Source organism: Ictidomys tridecemlineatus, chromosome 7 (assembly GCF_052094955.1).
Source record: "Ictidomys tridecemlineatus isolate mIctTri1 chromosome 7, mIctTri1.hap1, whole genome shotgun sequence".
NCBI classification, from domain to species: Eukaryota; Metazoa; Chordata; class Mammalia; order Rodentia; family Sciuridae; genus Ictidomys; species Ictidomys tridecemlineatus.
In genome coordinates this window covers 173,274,500-173,301,405 of record NC_135483.1, presented here as the reverse complement: position 1 = coordinate 173,301,405, position 26,906 = coordinate 173,274,500, and the positions used below count along the sequence as shown (strand labels likewise).

At 37.9% G+C, this 26,906-nt stretch overlaps 1 protein-coding gene across 15 annotated transcripts in view; it reads right to left on the bottom strand.

Annotated features, from left to right (window-relative positions):
• Unc80 (unc-80 subunit of NALCN channel complex) overlaps positions 1–26,906 on the bottom strand; it is a 189,254-nt gene that overhangs the window by 23,393 nt on the left and 138,955 nt on the right. For 13 of the 15 annotated variants that reach the window (XM_078017951.1, XM_040294848.2, XM_040294854.2 and 10 more), the window contains 14 exons: positions 26,098–26,278; positions 24,794–25,062; positions 23,207–23,341; positions 21,898–22,036; positions 21,151–21,247; positions 17,375–17,545; positions 15,118–15,210; positions 13,743–13,778; positions 13,193–13,411; positions 6,620–6,820; positions 4,374–4,497; positions 3,313–3,438; positions 2,015–2,138; positions 1,059–1,265 (listed from right to left, as the gene is read on the bottom strand). In XM_078017951.1, the coding sequence (XP_077874077.1) occupies positions 1,059–1,265; positions 2,015–2,138; positions 3,313–3,438; positions 4,374–4,497; positions 6,620–6,820; positions 13,193–13,411; positions 13,743–13,778; positions 15,118–15,210; positions 17,375–17,545; positions 21,151–21,247; positions 21,898–22,036; positions 23,207–23,341; positions 24,794–25,062; positions 26,098–26,278 (2,122 nt within the window). Of the gene's footprint in view, positions 1–1,058; positions 1,266–2,014; positions 2,139–3,312; positions 3,439–4,373; positions 4,498–6,619; positions 6,821–13,192; positions 13,412–13,742; positions 13,779–15,117; positions 15,211–17,374; positions 17,546–21,150; positions 21,248–21,897; positions 22,037–23,206; positions 23,342–24,793; positions 25,063–26,097; positions 26,279–26,906 lie in introns of those variants that run through there. The other 2 variants (XM_078017948.1, XM_078017952.1) reach the window with 2 other exon arrangements.

Below are 26,906 nucleotides of genomic sequence, written 5' to 3'. Positions count from 1 at the left end.
AAGTGGGGAGGACTGAAAAATAATTACTCATCAAGTGTTTTTATAATATTCTTGGCTTACATAGTAAGCCATTTCTCCATTAGATTCTGTGTGCTCCCCAACTTCATTTAGGGCTCTATGCCAGAGTTTGGACCTTATTTAAACCTGACTTGTTTTCATGCCTGGGATAACTGAGCATCTGTATGGATAGGTCCTGTGCACATGAATTTTTGCCCTTCTCTTTTTTCATCACATCCCTTTTTAATGCCGTCAAACATCCCACACACTCCAAATTCCAAAGCCCCATTTTTAATCAGTGTGTTCGCATTTGTCTGATATTCCCTGACAAGATCTGATTTGGTGATTTGAAAAATGTCAGGCAAGATTTTCTCAACTTTCTCCTTTTGAGATTTCCTATGTCAGTGCTTCTTATTCTCACTCCTATGGTAAGAGTGGTTTTTTCCCTTCCCTGAGGTCATTCAGGACCAAAGAGTGATTTTCAGTTGCTCCATGGAAGAGAAACAAGTTAAAGGCATGGATAGTCTAGGGAAAAGTTGGAATTGAATCAAGAAGGGAACTGGGAAGCCTATGGGGAGAGAATAAGTGGGCTGGTAAAGATCACAATGGGAATTTAAAGATGACATTGAAAAGGAAAAAAAAAATTGCTAGTAGGAGGCATAAGTACTGAAAGTCCAGCAGTTCTAACAGCACAGGCTAAGGACTGCCTAATTCCAAGGGCTCCAATCACATAGCTGACAGACCAACCCAGGAATTGTACAGCCAGTGTCCTTTTATACCAGGCTGTCTAGATCTGATAACGATTATCAAATCTCACAAGAGATCTTGTACTTAATGAACAAGAAGGAATCTTTCCTGAAGATACCTTTCTTTTTATAAGCTGTCTGTCCCAGTCAGCTTATAAAAACAACAAAGTAATTTAGGCATTGTAGATATGAAAATACTTTGTTTTGACATATGTTTACTGAAGAAAACAAGATTTGCAAGGATGTTTCTTGTTTAAGTGGTTTCTTTAAATACTTTGAGGCAAGGTGGAGAGAGAGTGGGGGCAAAGCACCCACCCAGGTATGCTGCTTGGCTGGTGGACTCAGCCAGCCCTTCTCTGCGCAGATCCTTTCCTGCATCCCCAGGGGTGGAGCAGTGGGCAGGGGAGCTCTCCAACATGAAGTTTTTGCTCCTAGAAGTGCTGATGATCCGGGGTGGCAGAAGCACATTAATGACCGTCTGCAGCAGCAGCTGCACCTCAGGCTGCTCCAGCCATGGGCTATCTGAAGGGCAGAGTTTGGGAGAGGAAGCAAGCGTAAAGGAAAACAGTCACAAGGTAGACTTTCCACATTAGACACAGAAAAATTCAGTTCTTTTTCCAATTCCAAACTAGAACACCCTGGAAATTGGGTATTTCCTGCCAAGTACAGCTTCTCCCATGGACGGACACCAAGTTCCTGGCACCTGAGTATTCTCCATAGTTGGTACCCAAAGAAAAGCTTGCGTTCTTAGCCAAATCTCCTGCTTTCCATTTCAACCTTCTTTGTTTTCACAAATACTCATAATGAACTGACCTTACATTTGAGGTAAGCGTTTCCTAAAAGAAAACCCCCCCTAAGAAGGAAGAGTAATGAAAAAAATATTAAAATCGAATTCAGTGGCAGAATTTCTGTAACCCCAGTGGTAGTATTATAAAGTCCATTCACCTGTCAATTCTCATCATATTGAAATTTACTTCAACTAATACCATTTTTCATAACTGAATTGAAACAAGGTACTCCTGTTTTTTTGCTGTTCTGAAATGATTTTAAATAGGACGTATCTTCTAAGAAGAGCAGAGAAACTCTTGTTCCAGGGCAGCTAAACTGAAAAGAAAGAAAAATTCTTATTTTCTAAGGTAATCCTATTTAAACCCTTCAGATCAACTTCATGTGATGGCTTTCATGGGAAAAGGAAAAAAGAAGTAACAGCCTGATATACATAAGAAAACACAACCACACCGATAAATTTCCTTTAGTTAAATTAATCAGACCTTTGCTTCCAGATCCTACTGTGAGCACAAATGGGATGAGTAGATTTAAAAGCATCCCTTCCCTTCGCTCTTGATTGGTGAATGGGGAGATCACATGGCTTAAAGGAAAATCTTCTTTTAGTGCCTGTGCAGCAATAATAGAAAAAAAGATTAATTGACCACCATGCTCATTTATTATGTTTGTTTTCACACAGCATGATGGAGACGGTGACCCCCTGCTGACTTCTCCTGTAAACTATGAGTTCAATTGTCTTCTGTGCAGCACAGCAGATTCAACCAAAACTGATATTGTACCATTTGCTATATTCCTAAAAAGACAGCAACATCTTGAATATTAAATGGAAAGTTATGACACTTAGGGTCAGATACAGAAATAACCCTGTATCCCCATTTATTTTCTTCATGTTTCCACCAATAAATATTGTAGAGACAAAAGGAAGAAAATGAGAACTTGCCACTTGCTCCATTTGAGAATTATTAAAAATCCTCTGACCCCTGCCTAAGGCTTTCTCTGAGCCAGAAAGCAATGAGCAACACAGAGAGAAATAAATGATCTTTAGAAATGGGTTATTAAAATGTATCACATTAGGGATGTCATTGCTTCCCTTTAGCATGGTAACCACAGCTCTTAATATGTGTGCTATCACCTACCCATTCTTTGGATGAGGACCATCACTTAGTGGTCAGATAATAGGTAAATAAGTTATCCATTTACATCACTTGCATTCTTTCCATTGATCATAGAGCTTTTCACTGGTTTATTGATCTTTAAAGTTGATTGACAGAATTAGGCAGGGGAATTGGGATTCTGCACTTTTTGCTTTGGAAATGATTATTTTAATTTTATAAAGTGGGGAAAATTTTTAAAAAGCACCTACAATATTCAACCCACAATCATTAAAGAAAATTAAGATATTCAAAGTCTAGTAATTTGAAAGAATTCTTTCTGAAAATACCTTAAAACCAGACTTTGAACACTACTGCCTGTTTTAATTAACAATTGTGAGCTGATTATCTGAAAGCCTTCATTTTGCATACATTTTAACTGTCCAAAGTGGTTTCTGAAGTTGTGGCAGGACTAAATGACTCTGCTATTTTTGAGATCTCAAGAAGAATTACAGAAGTACAACTTAGGGCCACGCTCAGGGCTGAAGCTCCAAATTTTTCAAAGTTTGGAGACATACACACTTTGGTTTCACAGATTTTGCCCAGCCTTTGCAGAAAGAAAAAGAGAACACCATGATCCGGTGCCTCAAACAGCAACTTAATGAGCGTGACAAACAGGTAAGCAGTCACACCTGTATCTGCAATGCTACAAGCCGGACAACAGCTGTGCTGAAGGGCAGAGGTGGTGAGAGATAAGGGCTGAGATGAAGAAGGGGTAATCCATCAGCAACACTGGAAGGTCCTACCACTCCCATCACCTGAAATACAAACAGAGCACATGACCAGCCTTGACCATTGCAATTTCATGCAGCCATAGTAAAGGAGTCTCATTCAATAATAATAATAATAAAAAATTGAAGGTTGGACATGTTACTTTCCATCTTTTCTTTCTCATTGCCTTTTTCTGAAGGCATGTAATGTCTGGAGTCAGTCAATCATTATGCTGGATTCAGCCAAGGTTTTGTAGAATGTTGTTTACAGCTAACTATGTAAATAATGAGAATGAACCAAAAAGCTAGTCTAATCGGGAGATAGGACACTTACTTGTGGATTCAAAGGAGTGCAATCAACATTCTTTGATGGAGCAAATACTGACAACAATGATGATGGCAACAGCTCTATTTGCACTAGGCATTACAACTACAGATTTATTGCCCAACTAGTTAAGCAGCAGATCCCATTCCATGAAATGCTCTAACATGGTTTCCATACATTGTACAAAACCTTGTCAGGACCAGACTCTAGATATTACGTAAATGATTAAAAATATTTTTTTATATAAATTCTAGACTGGCCAACTCATATTGTCATTTTGTTCTTTAAAAAAAAAAGCCCTTTTGGCATTTTAAAGTCCCCACCCCAGACTACCTCAACCTCTAACAAATTGTGCAGTCTCCACCACCCCACTCTCCAACTGGCAGCCCTCAACTCTCAGCGCAACTTTAAGAGGTGAATTGTCAAAGTAGTGCATGGGAAGCAGCACGCCAAAATCCCATCTGCAGAGTGATGGGCCCCTGTATCTTCCCATGCACTACCTTGAAATGTACCTCACTATTTTCAGTGTCACCTGAGCCATCAGTTTTCATGGGTAGGTGGGGCACAAAGTGGTTGACCTGTAAATCTTCATTTCAGAGAAATCAATAGCAGAGTTAAACTGTGCAAAGTTTTATAAGATTGCCACTTGGCTACTCACCAGATTGACACAGACATTGATCAGTGACCTAAGGTGAGGCAGGAAGGATATGATTGGCTGCCTCTGAAGTGTCAAACAAACCCCTTCAATCAAATTGCTGGCAGGCTCCCACTCAACCTGTCGCCTGGAATACAATATAGGAGCCATTAGCGGCATGGCTCCCTTCTGGAGACAGTCTGAAATAAGTGAATGACACAGTGATTCTGACGCCATCTAATACAGGACATGTGTCTGAGACGACAAAGTGCTTCACACGGGATGAAGTTTACCCATGTTGTTCCAAAAGTACAGAGCACACTGGGAGAGAAAGAAGATACTGAAAACGCAGCAGAGGCACTCCTGCCCCATCGACTAATGAGACAAAATCTATTGAAGAAAAAACAGAGATGATGAATGGGTTGCATTTTAAGATCCCTGTTATAGGCTTTGAGGAGGGTCCTTAGGAAACCCATCACATGGGTTAATCACTTCCACCAGAACATTTCTGAAATCTGTTTATCAGACTACACTTAATCTCATCAGTCTTTATACTGGATTTCTCCTAACTAGAATTAAATGGCTTAACTCTTGTCAAAAAGATCACACTAGAAGAAAACAGCCTATTTTAGAAGTGTTCTTATTGGCCTCCCAAGAAATGATATTTTTGGCTCTTTTCTATAATAGTATGAGTGGTGGTACACATAACCACTTAGATGACCATGGATTTTCTGTAATATAAATCAATCCAGTCTGTAAATTGTTCCAGTAATGATAGATTCTTTACTTTGACTTCAAAATAACAGGTCGAGCTTTGCTGATAGCAACACTACTTCCATATATTTTCTTGGAAACACTTTCTAAGCTTATATTTCCTACCAAAATGGAATCTCTGCAAAGACACAATGAAGATATAGTCATAAATGAGAATAATTGACATCCCTAATGCTGAGTGCCCAAGTAACCCACAGGCCAGGTTCAGTTAATATTTCTTGTGTTGAACTGTGTCACCTAAATAAATAAAATCCGAGCTAAGTTCATATACATCATGCCTCCCAAGAAAATTGCCTGCAACTTGGCCAAGTCTATGCATTAATCCAGATATCTACTTTTGGGAAACATGATGTTATAATGGTATTTGTCACTATGTGACAAATGGGCCAGTTTACAGATATATTTAACATCTTTGGATATCTAATTTTTAAGAAAAAATATATTTTAATATACATTCATAAGACAGTTATATATCTTCTATCAGTCGTTTGCTAATAGACACAGATGCTCCATTGGGACCACTAAAGAAGTAGTGCTTTAAGAATAGGCATTTATTGCCATGCCACCAAAAAAAAATTACCTTGAAATTGAATCTAGACATTCATCACCATGGTATAAAAAGTGTAAAAACAAGCCATCAATTATTAGCATGAAATCATTGAATTTGTTGTTGTTTCCTTCAATGCCTCCTGATGGGAGCATAAAAGGTCACAGGCTAATACCTGGAATAAGTTCTGACAAAGTTAAAAAGTGCTATAAATTCTTGGGCAAGAAGAATTTAGGGTTAGTTTAAAAGAAAGAAGAAACTCCCAACAGCCCAAATTTGAAATTTCTAAGTTAGTGGGAACACCAGCATTTATCAATTAAACTATCTTTGCACTGTGACTACAGTAGCCAAATTGGTTTCGTTTCACAGAGGCACCAACTAATAGGAAAGGTACTCCTGGATACTTTTCAGGATACTTAACAGAAGCCAAGTGGTAATGGTGTTCATGTAGAACTACACTGAATTAGGTGAAAATCATGTATTTATTATCAACACTGTAACTTTTTAGGTGCTGTTTGGCTGATCATTACAATACTTGTCACATTCTTAAGTTGGTACCTAAATATGTTAACTAATATACTAAATACAGTACTTTGGTCATCAAATTAATTTTTATTCTCTTTTTAGTTATTACTTGTAAGGCATACTCTGTCTTATTTCAAAAGGGAAGAAGCATACTAATTGAATTTCTAATGTGCATCAGATAAGGAAGATGATAGCTAAGAAATGGGTAGAGTTTTAAAAATGAACACATACATGTTTTAAAGAAAATATCACTTCCTCAAAAAGAATACTTCTACTTTGCACTCAGTTCTGATTAGTGAGGCACACACACCAACAGAACACTTTCAAGTCGTTCATTTTACTCCAGATTGACCTACTATCTTAAAAAATGCAAATTCTAACTTTGAGGTTTATAGTATAGACAGCTGACGTGGAGTTCCCTTACCTCAAAGTTGGCATCTTATGAATTTTGTTGAACATTCTATCCAATCTCTTTAGAATGAGGATAAGGGCTGGTCTCACTGCCTCAGCTGTCCAGTCGGTAATGGGTAGCATCTCCATGATGTAGCGCCGAAGCCCACGGCTTTCCATCGTCTGGGTGTCATAGGGTGCCAACTTCAGAAGGGAATGTGCAATTTCTGCCAACCTAAAATGATTGTTTTAAAGAGTAAGCATAAAATGCTATAAAAAGAATTTTCTCATACAGCCTCATGCTAATTTCCTTCTGTCAATACATCAACTCCCTGACAATAACCTGCACATGCATAGTAAGAGAATCATATTTTATACATATGTGTGTGTACATATATACATATATGCTATATGCATATAAAAGAAAGCCTTTTTTTGTGGTGCTGGGATTGAACCCAAGGCCTTATGCATACTAGGGAAATGTTCTACCTCTGACAGCCTGAGAGCCTACATTTTAATGAATAATAAAATAACATTGAATATTGAAGTAAGCTTCATGGTTTCAATACTTTCTCACTGAGCCTAGTCAAGATCAAAGTTACCCTGTGGAAGGTGGTATTGATTTATGTTACAGTCCAAGCAGTTCTTTGAGCTCTATTTTCACTTCTGTCCTTTAGAGCCTCCTCCTCTCTGTGTTGTATCTGGAAGCTCCTGCTCTGCCCAGTTATGCAGGTGGTTAGCCCAGTTAGAATCTATTAATAGCTTTAGTTTCTGTTGTCTATACTTCTCAGATTTTCCAGCTTGGTTTCACACAGGAACTATCAGAGAGAATGTTGTGCTTTCCCAGATCGGTCCAGGTTCTCAGTTGCCAGATCAAGTGTCTGTGTCCTAAGTGTGGTATTTTCTGCAGGGGAATTGGACAACAAGACTTTGTGGGCAAATGTGGTTTCTGGTAAATGTCATATTTGGTTAAATAATTAATCTTCAATACTAGATATGAATTGCCAATGTCCAAGTAATAAAAATCTATGATATACATAGTTTAAAAGCCAATTTAATTTAATTTTGTATGAAGGAGAAAGTATTTTAAATCTTATTTTGTTTCACCATCAAATAATTTTAAGGTAATTATTCTTTAATTTATTAGATGTTATATTGCATTGTGGTTATTTTTTTCTCTCAGTCCTTTAACCTTAGAAATACCTATTGAAACATGTATGGATAAATGATGTGATCCTTGTGATTTACTTCAGACCAGTCTGAGATGAAGGGAAGGGGGAGCGATTGGAGACCATTATTGAATCTGGGTGATAGGTACCCAAGAGAATTTGCTATATATAAAAATCTTTCTAATGTTCAAGATTTTTAAAAATAAAAATATACAGATTTCTTGGTGGATTCTTCGGAGATCCTTGTTCATTAGATATTGGATGAGGCCTGAGAAACTATATGTTTTCAGTTTTCCTTTTAAATCATATTTTTTAAGTAAGAGGTGTCAGCCAGAGGCCAAACATGTGGAACCTCACTGCCTAAGTGACTATTAAGGTCTCTCTTCCAACACTGAGATTCCATGAATCTAGGGAGATGATTGTTAGAGCCTCTCCAAGGCAAACTTGCTTTAAAAAATAGCAAAGCTTATTTCAGATTTTCCTACATCTCAAACTCCCTCATCTTTCAGTGTCAGTCCTAAACACGCTTAGTGTATGGCTGGTCTCAACACACCATTCACATGTGCAATATTGGATGATGTCAGACCTCTAGGTTCCCCTTCCCACGAGAATTTCCCTGTTCTGTACTCTATTTCCAGAAGTTCCTTTATCTGCCTGGCTAGACATATTTTGATTCAAGCTGAAGATACAGATAATGAATGACAGTGGCTTAACATATTACACTTTCTAAATAAATTTGTTTTCAGATGAATTTTAAGGATCTTAATAAATAATAGACTTCTCAGTCACTGTACTAGGTATATTTTTAAAAGTCTAAGCCTTTTTTAAAAATCAAGCTCAAACCATACAACATAGACAGAAGATAATTCATGAATGGGTATACATTGCCTCTTTCTGCAGTGATCTTCCTGTCTCAGCCTCCTGAGTTGCTGGGATTACAGGGGTGTGCCACTGCACCATGATCTTTTTTGCTACCTTGTAATTTATTTTTGGAGTAATTAGCTACACAAATAGTCTGGATTTTGATGACTGAATCTCTATAGCATCATCTAATCTAGCCTACTATATTTAACTCCATAGCTAGTTAAATCTAGGTCTAGTCTTTTTGATTTTCTGGCAAGAGTACCTCACAGGTGGTGTGTATTTCCTTGAGTAGACACATGATTCCAGTTGTCACTACTGTTACCAGTGATCACTGCACAGGTCTATTAGTACTATCGGGTACAACAACATCAATATGGATGCTCTTTCTTTTCCCACATATTTAACTATAGTATTTTAATAAAGAGAAATGTTGACTCCACCAAAGTACAGAAGAGACAGGATAAATGCTGGAAAGGATGTGTGGTGTAAGAGCTCTCTAGGTTCTCAGCTTGGAGAATACAGCCAAGCCACTGCCTCTCTAATTTCTGGAATACTGTACAACTTCTTAATCAAACTAGCTCCATGGAGGCAAGAATTTTCTACTGTACAAGGTAACTTATTTCATCTTTGGCATCCCATACTGTAAGAAGCTCTCATGGTTAGGTCTCCACATTTCCTCTAATTTCTTTCTACTAGGTTTAATTCTGGAAGCATAATATCAATCCATCTTCTTCAAGGCAATCCTTCATTAAAAGGAAATGGTTACTGTCTCCTCATCCCCAATGTCTTCTCTCTAAACAGAATGTTCACATTTTCCTGGACATCATGTGTGAATTTAGGTGTTCTAAAGAAATAATTTTAAACAGCTAACACATCCATTTATTTTTCTATTTTCCCTAAGTGAACCATGATGAATATTTTTCTTGAATTCTCAGATTGTGTGATAGACGAGTATATCAATACACACTTATTTCTTTTCCCTGTGATTTTACAGATAGCAATGAAAAATGCTGGAGAAATGACCAGCCTGTCTACTTTAAGTTTGAGAACAACACTTACAGCTGAATTTGAGTCATTTTATGGATTACTACCCGAATTCCCTTAATCCCTGGAGTTATAACAAAATGAATTTGCTATGGAGCATAAAATAAAATTTCCTTTTCATATAGTCTTTGCTGTATTACCTCATGAATAATCTCTTGATTAAAAAAAATGTTCCTGTGATCTTTTCCCAGTAAGAACACAAGACACCTTCCTATTGGAGGGAGAGGGAAATAGGATGAGAGGGAAAGAGGGAAGGAGAGAGAGGAAGACAGTTGCAGATCCCACTATCCTACTGCTTTAGCAGCTTTGGATAGAGCAAATGAGACCCCCCAAAAAATTCCTCTAGGGCAGAGATTCTATTTAATCAAGCATATTTTCTGTGAGAATCCTATAATCAACCATGTATTTTGTAAATGCAGCTTATGGGTTGGTTCCCCACTATTTCTTAGCTCTTTGGTGCAACTCAAATTTTTCCTACAAATATGTCCTGAATCTTATATCATCCCATTTCTCCCTCCATTTTTCAAATCAGATTTTCCCTTTAAGTGATATCCATTCTTATGCCTTGAAATATCACCCATAATTCTTAAACTTATATTTAGTTTGACTTCTCCATATTTCTGTGTGCTTGGTTTATGAAAGGAAACCTTAATTATATCCTTTGCTTGGTAAAGGGTTAAAACATTTGGATTTGTGCCTCCTTAGCAACAGAGAATATCTCTGTTCTGCCAGAGAACATGCAGGCCTGTCTTTATCAAAGCTTATTGTGAAATATTGCATTAATAGAAGACATGTAGTCTAACTCTTACCTGCGCAGGAAAACCTTTGCCCTCTTACAGATCCAGGCCATGAAATAATTATGTTCTTAAATGACATTCTCCTGGCTTCAGATAGGTTGCTCTTGCCTACTAAATTGTGACATTATGTCAACTTTCTAAACATCTAGCCATGTGAAACTAACCTTTTATCTTCCATGAGGATGTTGTTGAGGACATCATTCATCATAACACTCTCTTTCTTCCTAATGAACAGTAACCAGAAGATATTTCTTGTTCTTTGTTATTTTAATATAGTATTATTTCACCAAACAAATGGTTATCTCATTTCACCAATAACTGGTCATTATTGACATGATAATTTTGTAACTGATAATTTTTCACTCACTATTTTGATAATCCAAAAGCTCAAATTCATGCATGATTCATAACCATAATATCTATTAAAATTTCAGTTTATTTCCTGTGCTAATCTCACAGACACAATTATTTTCTTCCTCATTTTTTACATTGCTCTAACACTCTGATTTATACATTCTATCATTAATTTTCTAAGTTGCTTCAAATTTTTTATAAAAGGATAAACACATAAATATATGCATGTGAATTATATACATGAAAACTATATTATAGTTAGTTTTATGCCTCCTACATTAGACTGTGATAATCTTGGGGACCAGGGCTTTATTTTATTTTATGTATATTTAATTGTAGATGGCCACAATAACTTTATTTAGTTTTTATGTGGTACTAGGATCGACCTCAGTACCTCACACGTGCATGGCAGGCACTGTACCACTAAGCCCCAGCCACAGCCCCTAGGGCTTTATTTTATATTCCCAGGATTTATCATTCTTATTAGTGTTAGTAATTATCATTATTGTATCATTCTTATTAGCATTAGTATTTATTGTATTATAGGTCTGTGCCAGGCACTGAGCTAGCTCATTAAACATTTAACAGGTGTTGGCCTCTAGAGGGAGCCTGAGGCCTCTCTGACTCCAGCTGTACCCTCCCTCTAAATGCTTCATACACTGATCAAATTATAGGGCAGTTCTGCCCCCACTCCCCACCCATCATAAGCACACCACATCCATCTTTTAGGAATCTTTCACAAAATGGGCTGTTGGTAGTAGTTAGTGATTTTCTGACTCTGGGAATGTGATGTTTTTCTCTTCACAGAATTACTGAGGTCAGCTAGCGATCATAAGCAGGATAAGTAGGGGAGGGGCTGAAGAGGGCCCTTGGAGGGTATGGCAACAGAAGTTTGGCCCTCTGCCCTCCTCCTCTTCACTTTCTCTGCAGCTTCCTGTCTAGGAGCTAGACTTGTCAGTGTATGTAAGTTCTTCCCTATCCCTGCACAGTGGGGAGTGTGAACCTGTGTGAAACCCTGGAGTTCACCCAGCATTACTAGGTGTGTGCCTGGAAGAGAAAGAGCCTGGGTTCACTGTACATTTCTGGCCACTCAGTTCCCTCCACTTAGTGCTTCCTAAATTTTTTTTCAAAAGATCATTTTAAGACAAAAGATAAAATAAAGTCAATCAGAAAATTGGTTGTTTTTTTTCCCCAAACTGCCATTTTATTTCTAGGATATAGAAATAACAGACTATAATTCTATTTTTTATAGATACACTGAAAGCTTCCAAGTATATCTTTTGTTATCCCTGAAATTTTTCTTTCAAGGAACTTTTATAACTCTTTATAAATGGTTACAAATCTGAATAGATGTTCTTCTGGAAATCATTGTCTTTTAAGAACCTAAAAATACAAACATATCCTTCATCATGATTAACAAGTGAGGTGGCATCTCCACAGGAAGAAGGAAATATGAGTGCTCAGGGATATAATTCTGAGGTCTTTTCCTGAAACACCAGGAATAAAAATTCAAAATGATGACGGATTTCACCCAGTTCCAAATTTTTACCGGTGGGGCACTGGTTTTGAGTCACTGAAAACTATCACACACAATGAATACAAAGGGGATTTCAGGCCCAGGCTAAGTGTGGCTGAGAGTAATAATACTTCACTTCCCTACAGAGCTCATCACTATATCCTTAGATAATGTAGGGTGAGAACAAATATTATGCAGGAAGCAGTGGTGCATTTTTCATATAAAATTACAGAGAGAAAACATTGAATTATTGCCAAAAATTAGATTCTGGGCAATAAATAGTACATGGAACAAGGCTATTTTCTGAATGATAATCAGGTTATGAAGTTTTTCTTTCACTTTCATATATTAAGGAACAAATCTGTGAACTCTGCCATCTTCTTTTAATATTTTCTCTCTGTCCATCCTGATACTTTTTTATGTTTGTGGTACTGGAGACTAAACCCAGGATGTTCTACCACTGAGCGATGTTCCCACCCTCCCACGATTATTTTCCCCCTTATTTTGAGACAGGTCTGCCTAAATTGTCCAGGCTGGCCTAGAACTTGCAATCCTCCTGCCTCAGTCTCCTAAATCCCTGGGATTATATGTCTTGACCACAGGCCTGGCTTGAGATTCTTTTTGATAGCTATAATATACACTTTACCAGAAGGCTCGGTATGATATGTATTCAAGTCACAGGCAACGAATCATTTAAAATATCTCTAATTTTATCCTAGAGGATAAAAATCCCCATTTCTTAGCCCACCACACATATCTGATTGCATCCACACATTCTGTGGACAGAGTACACATGGACAGAAAGCACACACATGGTCCAAGCCACATTCACATTCAAGGGGCAGGGAAAGCTGGTACAGTACCTCATATGGGACTTCACATCCAGCAGCTCCAGTGCAGTGACCCGTGGCTCCCCAGCCAGGTTTTGCAAGATCTTCAGCCTTGGTCCACAGTGCTTATAGAATTCTGTGCAAATATTCAGCAGGGATTCCCGGGGTCTTCTGAACTCTTCCCGAGCAATTCGTTCATCCAGTTCCTCTCTAGGAAGACCCTGACCTTCCTCCAATAAATGAAGGTTTTCCCTGGAAAATTATAAAAGATTAATGAGGGGGTTGAAAACATGGATATGTGACAACTATGAGAGGAGAGTTATCATCACACTGAAAAAAACATAAAATTCCTATTGATTTCAGGAATTAGTAGGGTAAGATCCAGGAGAACCTCATGTGAATGATAAGAAAGTTATCAGCTTAGAAGAGATCAAATTGCTTTACATTAGCCACTTCTGAGCATTTATACAGAACCAGAATGCCATGCCTCAATTCAATGAATCTAATGGAACTGTAAATCAGATCCAAAGGCAATCATCTCAACACGTCAGAACTTAATGAAATTAGATCCAGTTTTTGGTACCTGATAAAGTGCAGTTTGGCTCCTTGCTCCTGGTACCTGGAAGTTGAAAAACAGTCTGCATAAGTATCAGAACAAGAACACAGTCCCTTGGCTGAGGCTCCATATATACTTTTTCATGTAAAATTAAAAAGGAAGACATACATTTTGATAAGTTCATAAATACACATATAGAATCCTAAAATAAGAAATATTTTTCTTTCATTTGGCTACTGCATGTACTGTAGTTATAGGTGCTATGAAAGCTATTTTATTGCCATATAATTTGAATAAAGAAAAATATATCAAAAATGCAAACTCATGGAATATAACCAAAGGAAAGAAATTTTGAAAACTTTAAAGTCTAAGGAATAATTTTAACACCATGTGCTCTGTTTCAGTTGATCAGAGGGAGAAGTGTGGCTGACTTCCTTCAGTTCTGGAGACTTACTGCTTACTGATTGATTGATCAGAAATTTGAGAGGATCTCTTTTTCTGCATTCACAATTCATCTAGTAGTCAAACCTAAGCCAATATGCCTACAGAAGCCCCTGTATATCACTTAAACTCTTTTTCCTTAATGTAAGAGATTAACACATGGGTTAAACACCGTACCAGACAATGTATAATTGGTTTTATTTTTGTCTTATTTTTAATATGAATATATATGATGAACAGGGAATTAACTTTACATAAATAATGACACCCTTAAAAATATGCTTCAGAAAGAGTGGGAATCAGTTTCTTTTCACAATCTCCCTGTTAACTACTCCATACTTAAAAGAAAGAACGAGACCTTTCTTTTAAGCTGATTTTACTGTGCACTATCCTAAATCTTGCTAGGAGAAGGAGGCACGCTTTTTGTGTGTTTTGGAGGGATTTATATGTTAATACAGAATGAAGCAGGTCAAGTATTAACTAGTACAGCCAGTGTCTAAGTTATAACAAAACATGAAAGGAGATTAAGTGAACAACCTTGAAAGTATCATTTAAGGACATGAGTCAAAGTCTGGATGAAATGTCTGCAGAAGATCTGCCCCAGGAATAAGCCACCTCCGATTATCATTGTTTCATTAGCCTTTTGTTGGAGGCAAATGGAAAAGCACTGGAATAATTCAAAGATAGCCCAGGAAGTAGAGATAAAATACCCAGTGCATAATCATGCAGACAAAACCAACACAAATGTCGATTTATGAAGGTGCTTTGGGTTTCTCTTTGACAATTTTAAAAGAAGCCTTTGTATTTTCTTGTAACTCTAAATGCTTACATTTTTTTTCTTTTCCTTGGTGTTTTTCAAAATCAATATTGACTATTTTCAAGATTCCTTTCATTCTCAACAACTGAGATTCAGGATTTATAAAATTGAGAGATCGTAGAAAACTAGAACACAGTGAATTACCTGGTGTTCACTCCAGAAGACATGGTATGATTGGCTGTGGTGGTCCCCTTGTGACCTTGATCACACCTGCTCATCTGTGGGGCTGTCATGGGCCTGCAACAATAATTGCCAGAACAAAACATCAGAAGTGGAAACACTTAGAAAGTTACTAAAGATATGTAAGTTTTAGAATCTTAAAAAGACAGGCTGTCTGGTTTTGAGCTTTTCTGTAACATATTTTCTGTCTGTACCAAGAGGCACTTAAGACAATGTTGATTCCATGGACTATGAGCACACCATGATTTAAGTTCTACTTCTTGGTTCTGAATAATAAACCATGACTCTTCAAATAAGATTTGTGATCAAACCCCTAAGTCTGTACTGATCAAGTCTGAGTTTAGAACTTGTTCTTCACTTCTACAGGTGCCAATCAATGAGTAAAAAGCAAGGATGTACATACTTCTTTATGTACCTTTTATCTTTTTTTCACTCTCATCTACACCATAACTAATCATTCTACCTTTCTGAGAAATCACCAAAGAATGAAATAATCCTCCTAGTGAAAATTATACCTAAGGCTATTCAGGAAAGTGAATAAATCTGTATTTATTTTAAGTCAGTATTTTCCATGATTAGTAATAAATCATTTATTTTTATATCTTCAGGGTTTACTTGAAATATTAGGTAAAATGTGCTTCTACTTTTGTATCTGAGACACAGAAGGGATGAACTAGTTTTTCAAAGCAATTCCTTTTATAAAATCTGTAAGGCTTGCTTCTATGTTGTTCATATTTTGTATGCTGAGTATGACTACTAAACTTTAAATAATCACACTCCATCTCTTCCCATGTCATGTGTAAGTGGAATTAAAGATAGCCCCGAGACTTTTGCTGCCAAGTGTTACTCCAGCAATCATGTTACCTTATACGGCAAAAGGGGAGATTATCTGAGTAGGCTGAATCTAATCACACCACAGCTCTTTAAAAATGGAGGTTTTCTCTGGTTGTGGGCAGAGATTGAAAGCATGAGAATGATTCAAGCACTACTGCTGTCTGGAAGATGGAAGGGGACAATGTGAGAGAAATGCAAATGCCTTTTCAATGCAGAGTGAGGAACTTGGCTGACAGCCAGCAAGGAAGTGGGACCTCAGACCAGAGCTGCATGAACCTGAATTCTGCCAAAACTGCAAATGAGTTTGGCAGTGGATTTCCCACCCAGTTCCCTCAGATAAGGGTTCAGTTAACCAATGCCTTAATTTCTACTTTGCAAAACCCTGAGCAGAGAACCTATTTGATGTTGCCTAGATCTCTGACCTGCAGGACTGCAAGATAATAAATGGGTTTTGTTTTTAAGCCTCTAAGTCTATGGCAATGTACTATACAATAATAGAAAATGGATACACTTATATTATATTTACCATACATAATATCTATATAAACTGTCAAAATTCTTTTTTCATGAGATAAAGAGAGCATGGAAATGAAAGAGAATTCTCATTTTCTTTTTGTAAAAAAAGTCAATTTTGTGGTACACACTACCAACTAATGAGACTAGTCTTCTACTCTACAAAAAGAATATTGAATGTACTAGAATTTGTATTATTTGAGGTGCCAGGACTTCATCCATAACTTTTCATGGGATTTTGGGTAATTCAATTGTAGATAAGTTAGTTGGATTATCCTTATAAAGGGATTAGAAAGGAAGAAAGGACCAACATTATGTAATATGAGGAGAAATAGCTAAAGTGGCATTTAGGGAAAATTGACTACTTATCTCTCATCTGTTGCAGGAAGAGGCTGGTAGATGGGCACAGAGAAAGAGTGTAAAGTTCTGTGTATCTCTTTAGGATGTTCTTCCCAGGACTTTCATGAAACTACCAGCAAAGCATTGGGACTATTTGTCATTGGAAGATAACTTGTCCCAGTTTCTGGCTCACTGCTTTCATTTACTCATTTTAGGTCCATGTGAGCATGTCAGGATGATCATCTATCCTAGGTTTTGGGGCTATATTCTGCCTGCCCAGATTAGCAGTGTGGCTCATGATTAGAAGTCAGATATTTTGAAGTTCATGAACAACAGTATTTATCCAAATGACTTAAGAACTCTGTGAAGCCACAAAGAGCTGAGTCATTAACTGTAAAAAAGAAAAAAAAAAAAGGATAGGTATCTCTAAACAAACACTGAGTTCTAGAGATCTTTACCCACAACATTTTCTTCTTCATAATTTCAATGGGTACGTATGGTTGAAGGCTGTGGATATTTCTGCCAATTGGATTACCTGGTGAGGACTTCCACACTGTACAAAAGTGCTTGTAAGGATGTTGCAAGAGCAGCTGTGGCAGCAATCTCCTCTCGGGCAGCAGGTACTGTCTCCACCTGTGATGTCTGCCTCTTTAGCTTTTGTAGGTAACATGGAACTAAAGCTTCCAAGACCATCAGCATCTGAAGACTGTAAGCAACAGAAAGAAAACCAAGTCACATTTAACAATCTACTTTTGGGGACTGTGTCATATTTAGGAGCATGGAAAAAGGTTCTAGAGAGATGAAGAATTCTAAGCCTCCTTCTTATCCCACCCAAATGCAGAGTAGTTAAAGCTGTAAGGAAGCATGTGATCTGGTTGGGGGGAGTTAGCCATTTATTAAAATTGTTGAAAAGATAGCATAATGATCACTGGTGGAGCTCCACAGTCCATTCTGAGAAACAGGCCTCAGAATCCTCAATGATTCTTCTATTCAGGAACTTGCTGAGAGTGATTTTCCAGCTGAAACAATTTTAGAGACAGTATACAACCTTTTTCTAGGAGGCTGGCTTCCTTTAAAAAAATATATGTATATGTACATATATACATATTTTATATATACACACATATATACATGTATATATGTATATGCATATATATGTTTATAAGTATATACACATATACATACGTATATATGTATACATTTATACGTATATATACATATATACATATATATATTTAAATAGTTGATGGACCTTTCTTTTATTCATTTATTCATGTGCAGTGCTGAGAATCGAACCCAGTGCCTCACACATGCTAGGTAAACGCTCTACCACTAGGCTACAAGCCCATCCCTAGGAGGCTGGCTTTTTAAAGCTTTGTGTGATTTTATAATAAGAGTCTGGCAACTGCCCCGGGAGTGTGGTCTGATAATGCCTACTTAGTAGAGTGAGTGGACACTGCTCCTGTGTAGGGCCCACTCAGTGAAGAACTGGGGTGTCAGAAATGTCATCTCAGAGGGGAGGTGGAAAGTAATTATGTAAGGCAGATTTTCCCTCTAAACTGTAAGTGCACAACATTAACATAAATCTTTTTGGAACATTCCCCCAGTGGAGCTTAAATTTGATAAGCTGTGGGTTCTAGAATACAATATGGACTGGTTGATATTCCAGAGAACCCCAAATCAGACTTTGGTCCATTTTCCTTCCTACATATATCAGTGAGTTTCTGCTATGATATTAATCAATATTGAGTACTGGTTTCTGATTGTATAACTGTGCCTAAAATAAGTGCTCTTGACACAGGAAATGGAAATGTTCAGAAAATTGATGGATATGGAATCAGAGCTAAGAGACTGAGCCATACCTCTTTGACAACTTAAAAAGGGAGACGAGAAGTCAGCTATGCTTCCTATGTTAAGAAGCACCTTGTTGCAGATTAATTGTCTTACTCAAAAAAGCTGATCAAAAAATTTTTTTTAATTATTGAAGGAGTCAGAAGTTAAGATTGCCTGGTACTTTTGTAAGTACCAGGTTGTTAGAGAAAAGGAAGCTTATTCAGTCATCCAGACTGTGCAACACTTTTCTCCAGGTATTTGTCAGTTTGTAGAGAACACTTGTACACTGAAGATGGAGTAAAATCGACATGACCACTTTGGAAGTCTTTCTGGTAGAATCTACTAAAGCTAAACATACACATTCTCTATAACCTAGCAAAGAATTTCAGCCTACAGAAATGCACACTGGACACATGTATGTGTAAAGATACATAAAAAAAAGTTCACTGCAGCATCATTCGTAATAGCTTCAAACTAGATCTAAGACAAAATCTGTTGGCAAAGAGAAGAAATGAATGAATTTTACCACAGACCACACAATGGAATATTATAGGTGAATGAGAAAGAATAAAATGTAGTTACATATAATTATATAGATGAAATAATATTGAATAACAGAAGTCAGATATTAAAAAGTACCTGCTATAATATTTCACCTAAATGGAGTTCAAAAAGAGGCAAAGCTGATTTAGATTTACCATGGAAATGGGGATAGTGGTGTCTCTGATACATTAAAACAAAAAACAAAACTGAACTCAGGGGCACTTTAACAATAGGGATTAAAGATGAACTACATCCCCAGACCTTTTTATTTTTGAGACAGGGTCTTGAAAAGTGTTGAAGCTGGCCTCTAACTTGTGATCCTCCCGTCTCAGCCTTCCAAGGTGGGATTATACGCATGTGCCCCTTCACTCAGCCCTCTCTGATTTTTTTTTTTGATCTGAGTTGTATTTACATAGATATAATAACTTTATGAACACTTATTCAACTGCAAAATTATGATTTTTAAAACTTTGACATTAATGTTACACCTGTATAAAATACACTTATGTAAGCACAATTTAACCACAAGAAGGATCTGGTGTTACAAATACAGAAAATTTATAAGAATATCCCAGGGAATAGCTAGTTAAGAAATCTTGACTTCACCAGGGACCCAGAGCCTTTGTTCAACCTGAGCCAAATGGGAAATTAGGAGGATCAATTTATTAACCAATCTTAATATTTAATATTGGGCTTTGGTCATTAACTCACAATAAGGGAGTTTGACTGTGAACTTTAATACCTTTTGATTTCAATGTGTTTGAATTTTAACTTAAAAGAGAATTTCAGGTCTCACTGGGAATTTGGTAATGAGAGAACTTTTTAGTCAAATTTGTCAGTTCTCTATGTCACTAGCATTTTAATATTAGAGAAATGTTATGCATTTCATTATTGTAGTGTCTTCATGTTGTCATGTAATCTCAATGCATAACCTCTAAAGCATACCCTTAATAATGTACTTGGACACACAACAGCAAATGGAGTAGGAAATACATTTTTACATTCAGATGTAGAGCAGATTTGGAATTCATGTGGGATACTGATCCACCCTGAACCCTTTTCTAGAGCTGATAAAATAGAAGTAGCAGGAACATGGGAGCAGGTCCATCATGGGGAACTGCAGATTTCTGTCCCAAGGCCACAGCCACACTCCTCCCTGACCATAGGCAGAAGTTTAATTCCTATTGTTAAAGATGATAAAAATCTGGGAATATTGAAGGGGACAATAAAGAGAGGTCAATTCATACACATTCTGGCCCCTCTTGGCCCTTTATCCCTTCTGTTCTGGGGGGAGAAGAAAAGGCTTGCCTAAGATGACAATGGATAAAGATATTCTGAGCATAGTCAACTTGGCTCTTTCTTTCTCCTTGGAGAGCCTGTCCACACAGTAGGACTTTATTGGGATGACACACTTTTTTTTTTTTTGGTAACAGGGATCAAACCTCGGGTTGCTTTACCGATGAGCCACATACCCAGCCACTGGGACTACAGTCATGCCTGGCGGGATGACTCACTTTTCATGTGAGTCCTCTGCCTTCTTGCACTTGGCAAAATGGAAGAGGAGATTTATATTCTTGCCCTTTGTGTGACAGGTGTTCTTATTGCTCCTTGAAAGGAGTTTTCATAAATGGTTTAGAAGTCTGCTATGAAATTTTGTTTGCTACTAATTTGTATTACATGAAAGGAAAATATTTTCTAACAAGACTAAACATCTTAGCCTCAGCACTAATTCTAAATGAAGGGATTTCAAATTAATGAGGATTTATAATATTTTCCAGAAACTTTGCTATGACAAGTTTCCTAAATTTAGTTTTCAGAACATTACTTGCCAGGATGTTACAGACTGAAAAACCAAAATATAAGCTTTGTAGTCAATAAATTTTATTTCCTTTGCTATTAGTTATTATGAGACACAGAATAAAGGGCTGCATTTACCTTCTGAATGATTCAGGAGCATACGCCACCACAGTGACACAGAGCTTAATGGCTTCACTGATAGAGAAGGTCAGATCTTCATTTCCATAGCAGAAATCTAAGGGGAGAAGGAATCAGTGCACACAGTCAGAACAGATTCCACCATGGATAATGAAGTTGACCCCTCTTAACTTTGTCTTTTCAGCTTTATTTTGTAGCCTTTTCTTTGTTCTATTTTATTTCTATGCTATGAAAACTATTAATTTCTTCATCTAAAGGGAATGAAATTCTGTTTTCTACTTTTGAATAAGTTAATGAAAAAATAAAGTTTTTTTGGGGGGGGGGAGTGTAGTTTTAATCATCTCATCTACTTAAAAGTCACTGAATGCATTTGAAAGGTAAGAAATGTGAAGCTTTATCTTTGAATTATGTCTAATTCTACATGTTGTAGTATAATAAAAGGCCATTTGGAGGATTATTTACTTAGAATTACTCAAGAGAATGCAACCTTCTGAAAATTGCAGTCTTAGATCAGTCGTCTATTGAACATCATTTTAGTGTGATTTTCATGTTGCTCTTTTGGAGTCACAAGAAATTTAAGAAAAACAGGAGATAAACAAATTCTACTCATTCAGTGTGTACCACTGTTCCATTTATTTTAATTGTTTAAGTTCTATATATGTGTGTATATGTATATGTACATACACACACACACACACACATAAATAATTAAAATGAGGAAAAAATGCCAAGGGAATTTTGCATTACCTAATGACTTGAGAGGCTTCTCAGCTTTGACCAGCTCTAGGATGTCTAATGTGTCAGTGGTCTCTCCTTCCAGGGACTGTAGCAAGTCAAATAGGCACTGAGCCGACACACCTTTGTTGGGCCCATTATTGGCAGCATCCTGTATAAGGACATACAATTTTAGTTCACTGACTCCCACCTCAGTACTAATGTAGTTGACCAGGGGTTCAAACTTCATAAACACTATCAGCAATAACAATTATAATATCTACCTGAAATTCAGCTTAGATAATTCTGTATCCAACAATGCTGGAGCATGATTTTGGAGTGGTACATCTGAATTTTAGGGAATCTATTAAGTACTAATCTAATACAAAGGATAAGGTTGTGAAAACTTGTAAAAATACAGCAATATATGAACTTCTGGAAAAGTTCTTGCCAAGTCACCTGTGGTATTAAGAGGGTAGAACTAAGAAAATTTCCATAATTGGTTGAATACTTGAAATATATTTGAGGAGCAGAGGCTTATTTTAAACCAAGTTCAAAGGTTTTGTTTAATAATATATCTTCAAAATAGAGATACTTGCCATTTCGTATGTATTTAAAATTAATTTGATCCATTCATTAAAACAATAAAATCCTTCTTAAGTCCCTAAGTGCCAGAAAGCATTCTGTACCCTGAGGTTATAGCAAAACAAAATCAAAACACAGAAATAAAACCAAAGTACAACTAAAAACAAATGAGCAAATGTAAAACAGACAAAGGTCTTGTTCTCATGGAGCTTAACTTCTAATGGTGGGGAGAGGGAGAGATACATGTTAATGGAACAAACTGACCATGGCCAGACCATGTGTGAAAATAGAGCTGACTCACAACCTGCAGCACACTGCCCAAGAAACCAAACCAAGATACTTCTAAAAAAACCTTCCTAGGAAGCTAGCCTGATTTAAGTCAGGTTTATAGGAAGTCAGACCACTAACTCTACTGGAAACCCAACAATAAGCCCTGCAACAGTTTTTCTCAAATGACTCGGACTTGATTAAAACTGGTGACTTCCCTAATTTTTGTTTTTACTTTCAGAGAAAGCTAAACATGCAGCCTATCACATAAGACTCCGCTTCTTGTTGGCCTCCCTGTAGCTTCTCCCCTCAGGCACAACTGAAGCTCCCTTCCTTTCCACTATAAAGCTTTCCCTCCTCTGCCTGCCCTGGGGTCTCTGCAGCGCACAAGGGATGGTGGCTGACTCCCTTGCCTCTGCAAGCTCTGAATAGCTAACCTTTGCTTTTGTCAAGTGCTTGGTCTTCATTTATTCTCATAGAGCTTACTCACAGGAAACTCCAAGAGAGGGGCCACACTAGCAAACAGCTGGAGCACAAAGGGCTTGCGGTGCAGAATGTAGAACTGGTGGCAGGCAAATTCGATGGCTTGACGTAACTGGGGATTGCTTTCATAGTCAGAGTATACCTGTGGGAAAATGTCACAGAGTTACAAAGTGCCTTCTAAAAGTATCAAAGTCCTGTTTGATTTTAAAATTTTGCATAGTTAATGGAAACAGAAAAATGACTAATTTCATAAGCTAGTGGAAGGTGTGTAAAATGGCATTATGCCTGAAATTTTATATATATATATATATATATATATATATATATATATATATATATATATCCTAAAAATCTAAATATAATTATCCCCTGGAAGTTTATGATTAGAATTTTTTCTCAAGGAAAGAATTGGGCAAATGTACAAAGATGTCTGTCAAAAAATGTTTGTTGCAAGATTGTAACAGTGGAAAACTTGAAAAAAGTCATTCATAAATGCTGATTGGTTAAGTGATTTATTGCACAATGTGACTGGTGTTATTAAGCTAAATGAAGCTACATGAAAAAAAGTCCATGGTATTTTGTTGAATGAAAAAAAAATAGGTTACAAACTTGAATATATAATACAACTTCTGTTTTTAAAAAGTGTGTGTGTGTGCGCGCGTGCAAATGTACAAATATGTGTAGGAGAGAGTGCCCGATTTTCAACAAGTGTAAACAACATGTCTCTGGGAAGGAGGACTGTAGGTGATCTCTATTTTCTGTTTAAACTTTTTAACTTCTGAACATAATTGCTTTTGGTAATCAGTAAAATATTTATCAAAATAGAGAAAATTGCCACTATTTAAAGAAAAGGCAGACAGTCCTGTGATAAAGGTAAATTTCTTGCCCCCATAGGTTGAACAAATTCTTCTTTGCACAAGCATGTATTATTTTCATAACTTTTATTGAAACTTCCCTAAAAGTAGATCATCAACCGCAGGCCCTCCCTGAATTTTATTAAGTGCTCCTAAATATAGCCAGATATATATCAAATGCTAGTAAACAGACATTGTTCCTGCTACATTCACCTCCTCTAATACCATTAAACCAAATTTAGCAGTAATAGAAATTTCTGGGCAGATAGAGGCCAGAGGGTCTCTTGGGAGAAACAACAACTGAACCCTTGCCATACATTTGACTCAACATCGATTCTCTGCCTAGGGCATAAGAACCACCTGGGGGCCTTATTAAAAACACCCATTACTGAACCCTGACCCCCAAAGTTTCTAATTCAGTAGCCCTGAGATGGGCTCAAGGAAGTGCATTTCTAGCAAATTCCCAGGTGATGTTGATACTGCTGGTTCAGAAACCACACTTTGAGAACCACTGAGCAAGAAGAAATGAGAAGGCACCTACTAACCCTGGGGATCTCAGGACAAAATGGGATATTGTGAACACTCAGAAATTTATTTGGGGGGTGGATTTCATTTGGTGCCTTTTACTGTAATGAAAGAAGACAATCCCATCATTAAAAAGTTTCTGTATAGATCTGGAACTGCTAGATACAGGTAGTCCGTGGGCTACTTTTCTGATTAGGAGAGGGGATTCCAGGCACCTGCAGCATGGTGGGGAGAATCCACTGGTAGCCACTGAGAGAGAAGAGGTGATTGAAGTGCACGGCGGTGTTGATGACGGTGGCAGCGTACTGCCTGAGCAGGGCACTGTCTTCTGGGTGAAGGATCAGAGCGCCGTTGAAAACGTTGAGGAAAAGCATGATTTCATCTCCCCAGGGGAATTCGCTTGGCATGCCCAGGAACATCTCTTCCAGGAGCTGGATCCACAAGCTTTTCTGAAGTGTGTCAAGGCCAAACAGTTCCTTCCCAGCTGTGAGAACATGAAACAGCAGAGACGGAATCAGTACCACACCAATCCCATCAGCAAAAGCAGGGGATCACTCGCCAGGGTGCTGCTGTTTCCCGTTTGTTCCTCTGGGGTGAGATCTCCTGCTAAAAGGCTTTTCCAGCACAGAGTTGCTGGCATTAGGATGAGGCTTCCTAGCTCTCAAAAGACTTTTATCAGCACCACTTGGATTGAAGTCTGTGGGCAAGCCAGGGCAGCATTCTGCTGCTCAATAAGCTGAAGCTTTGAGAAAATGTAAGCTATTCTAGCTAGAAAATGACAGGGCTGGGGTTAGTGCTTGGCCTTGGAATCACTCCTCAGGCTGGAGCTCTTTCCCACTATTGCTCTTTCCCTTCTGCAGGAGGACAATGACACACATGGATGCTAATTCAAGTAAATGGTACCAAATTAATAACAGTAACAGAGTTGGGTTCCAAACTGCATCTCTGTTTCTCTGTCTCTCACTTTGGATTTGATTTGATTAAAATGCACACATCTTAAATGTAGAGTTCAATGAGTTTCAAAGTATGCACATGTAACCAATTCCTAATCAATATATAGACAATTTTCATCATCTCCAAAAGTTGCCTCATGTCCTTTTCAGAAAGTCCAGAGGCAACCACTGTTCTGACTTCTGTCACCCCAAGTTAGTTTTGTCTTCTTCTGAAGTTCATATACCTACCTATGTTTTCTGTAGGGACTCCCCTCCCTACCCCCATCGTCACCTTGCTCCCTCACCATTCACTTTGAGTACCACTCTCCAAGATTGGTGCTTGGAATGGCAGCACCAGCATGCCTAGTGGGGCAAGTCTGGGCCCCATCCTAGAACTCATTCGTAGGTGGAGGGTGGGGCTCAGCAATGTGAGTTTTAACAAGTCATCCTGGTGATTCTGATGCACACGCAGTTCTAAGAACCACGGGTTCCCCTAACTGTCTGCTCATAAAGCTGCTCTTCAAGTGGGGACAAAACAAGGGTGTGAGGAAAGCCCTAGAGAGGAGAGGCTTTGTCCTGTCTGATACCTTGAGGATCACTGAAGAGTGAGAATTCGGCATCTATCGCACTCCGAGGGAATGAGGGCAGGCGGAGGAGGTCTTCCTGAAGCATGGAGACGTGGGACTGTTTGTGGGCTGTGGGGATCTTCTGCGTGAGGGAGATGAGAAACAACACCCGCCCCACCTCCTCCAGCTTCCTGGTGAACACCTAACAGAAAACAAAAGCAGGAGAGGAACTTCTGAGTTGCAGAGTACAGAAACTGGAGCAAAATTCTCAGTAACAAGTCGGGTTGACAAAATGAAAAAGGGAAAAGCAGAATAAGGGAGAAAGGCTTTTTTTCTGATCATACAGAAAGCAAACAATACTTAGTTGACTCTCAGTCTCTGCTTCCATCTGCTTGAAGAAGGAAGAGTTTCTTGTGGAGTTTGCAGTCTGCAGGAGCAGAAGGCAGCATTGTCAAGAGAGTTCAGTATTCCCAAAAGCCTATTTGTCTGGGGGGGGTCATAATGTGGATGATCTTCTTTTACTGGGTCAGTTTCAATTGCTTCTACAATTTCCTCAGTGCTTCAAACTGTTTACTGGCAGTTCTGGATTTGTCTCTTAAAAAAAAGGTTGAAATGGAACCAGGAAAAACCTATCTTGAGGAAAAAGTTCATGGGCCCTAATTGGTGCCCTTTGTCCCTGAGCCTAGGTGGCATGCCCAAGCACATGGGACTCTTGGTCCCTTCCCTTACTTCCATTTCTCTTGATGATCAAGTGAGCAGCCAGATGCTCATAAACAATAAGCGGCTGTTGAGGGACTTCTGAGCTAGAAACATAGGAATCCATATTGTCA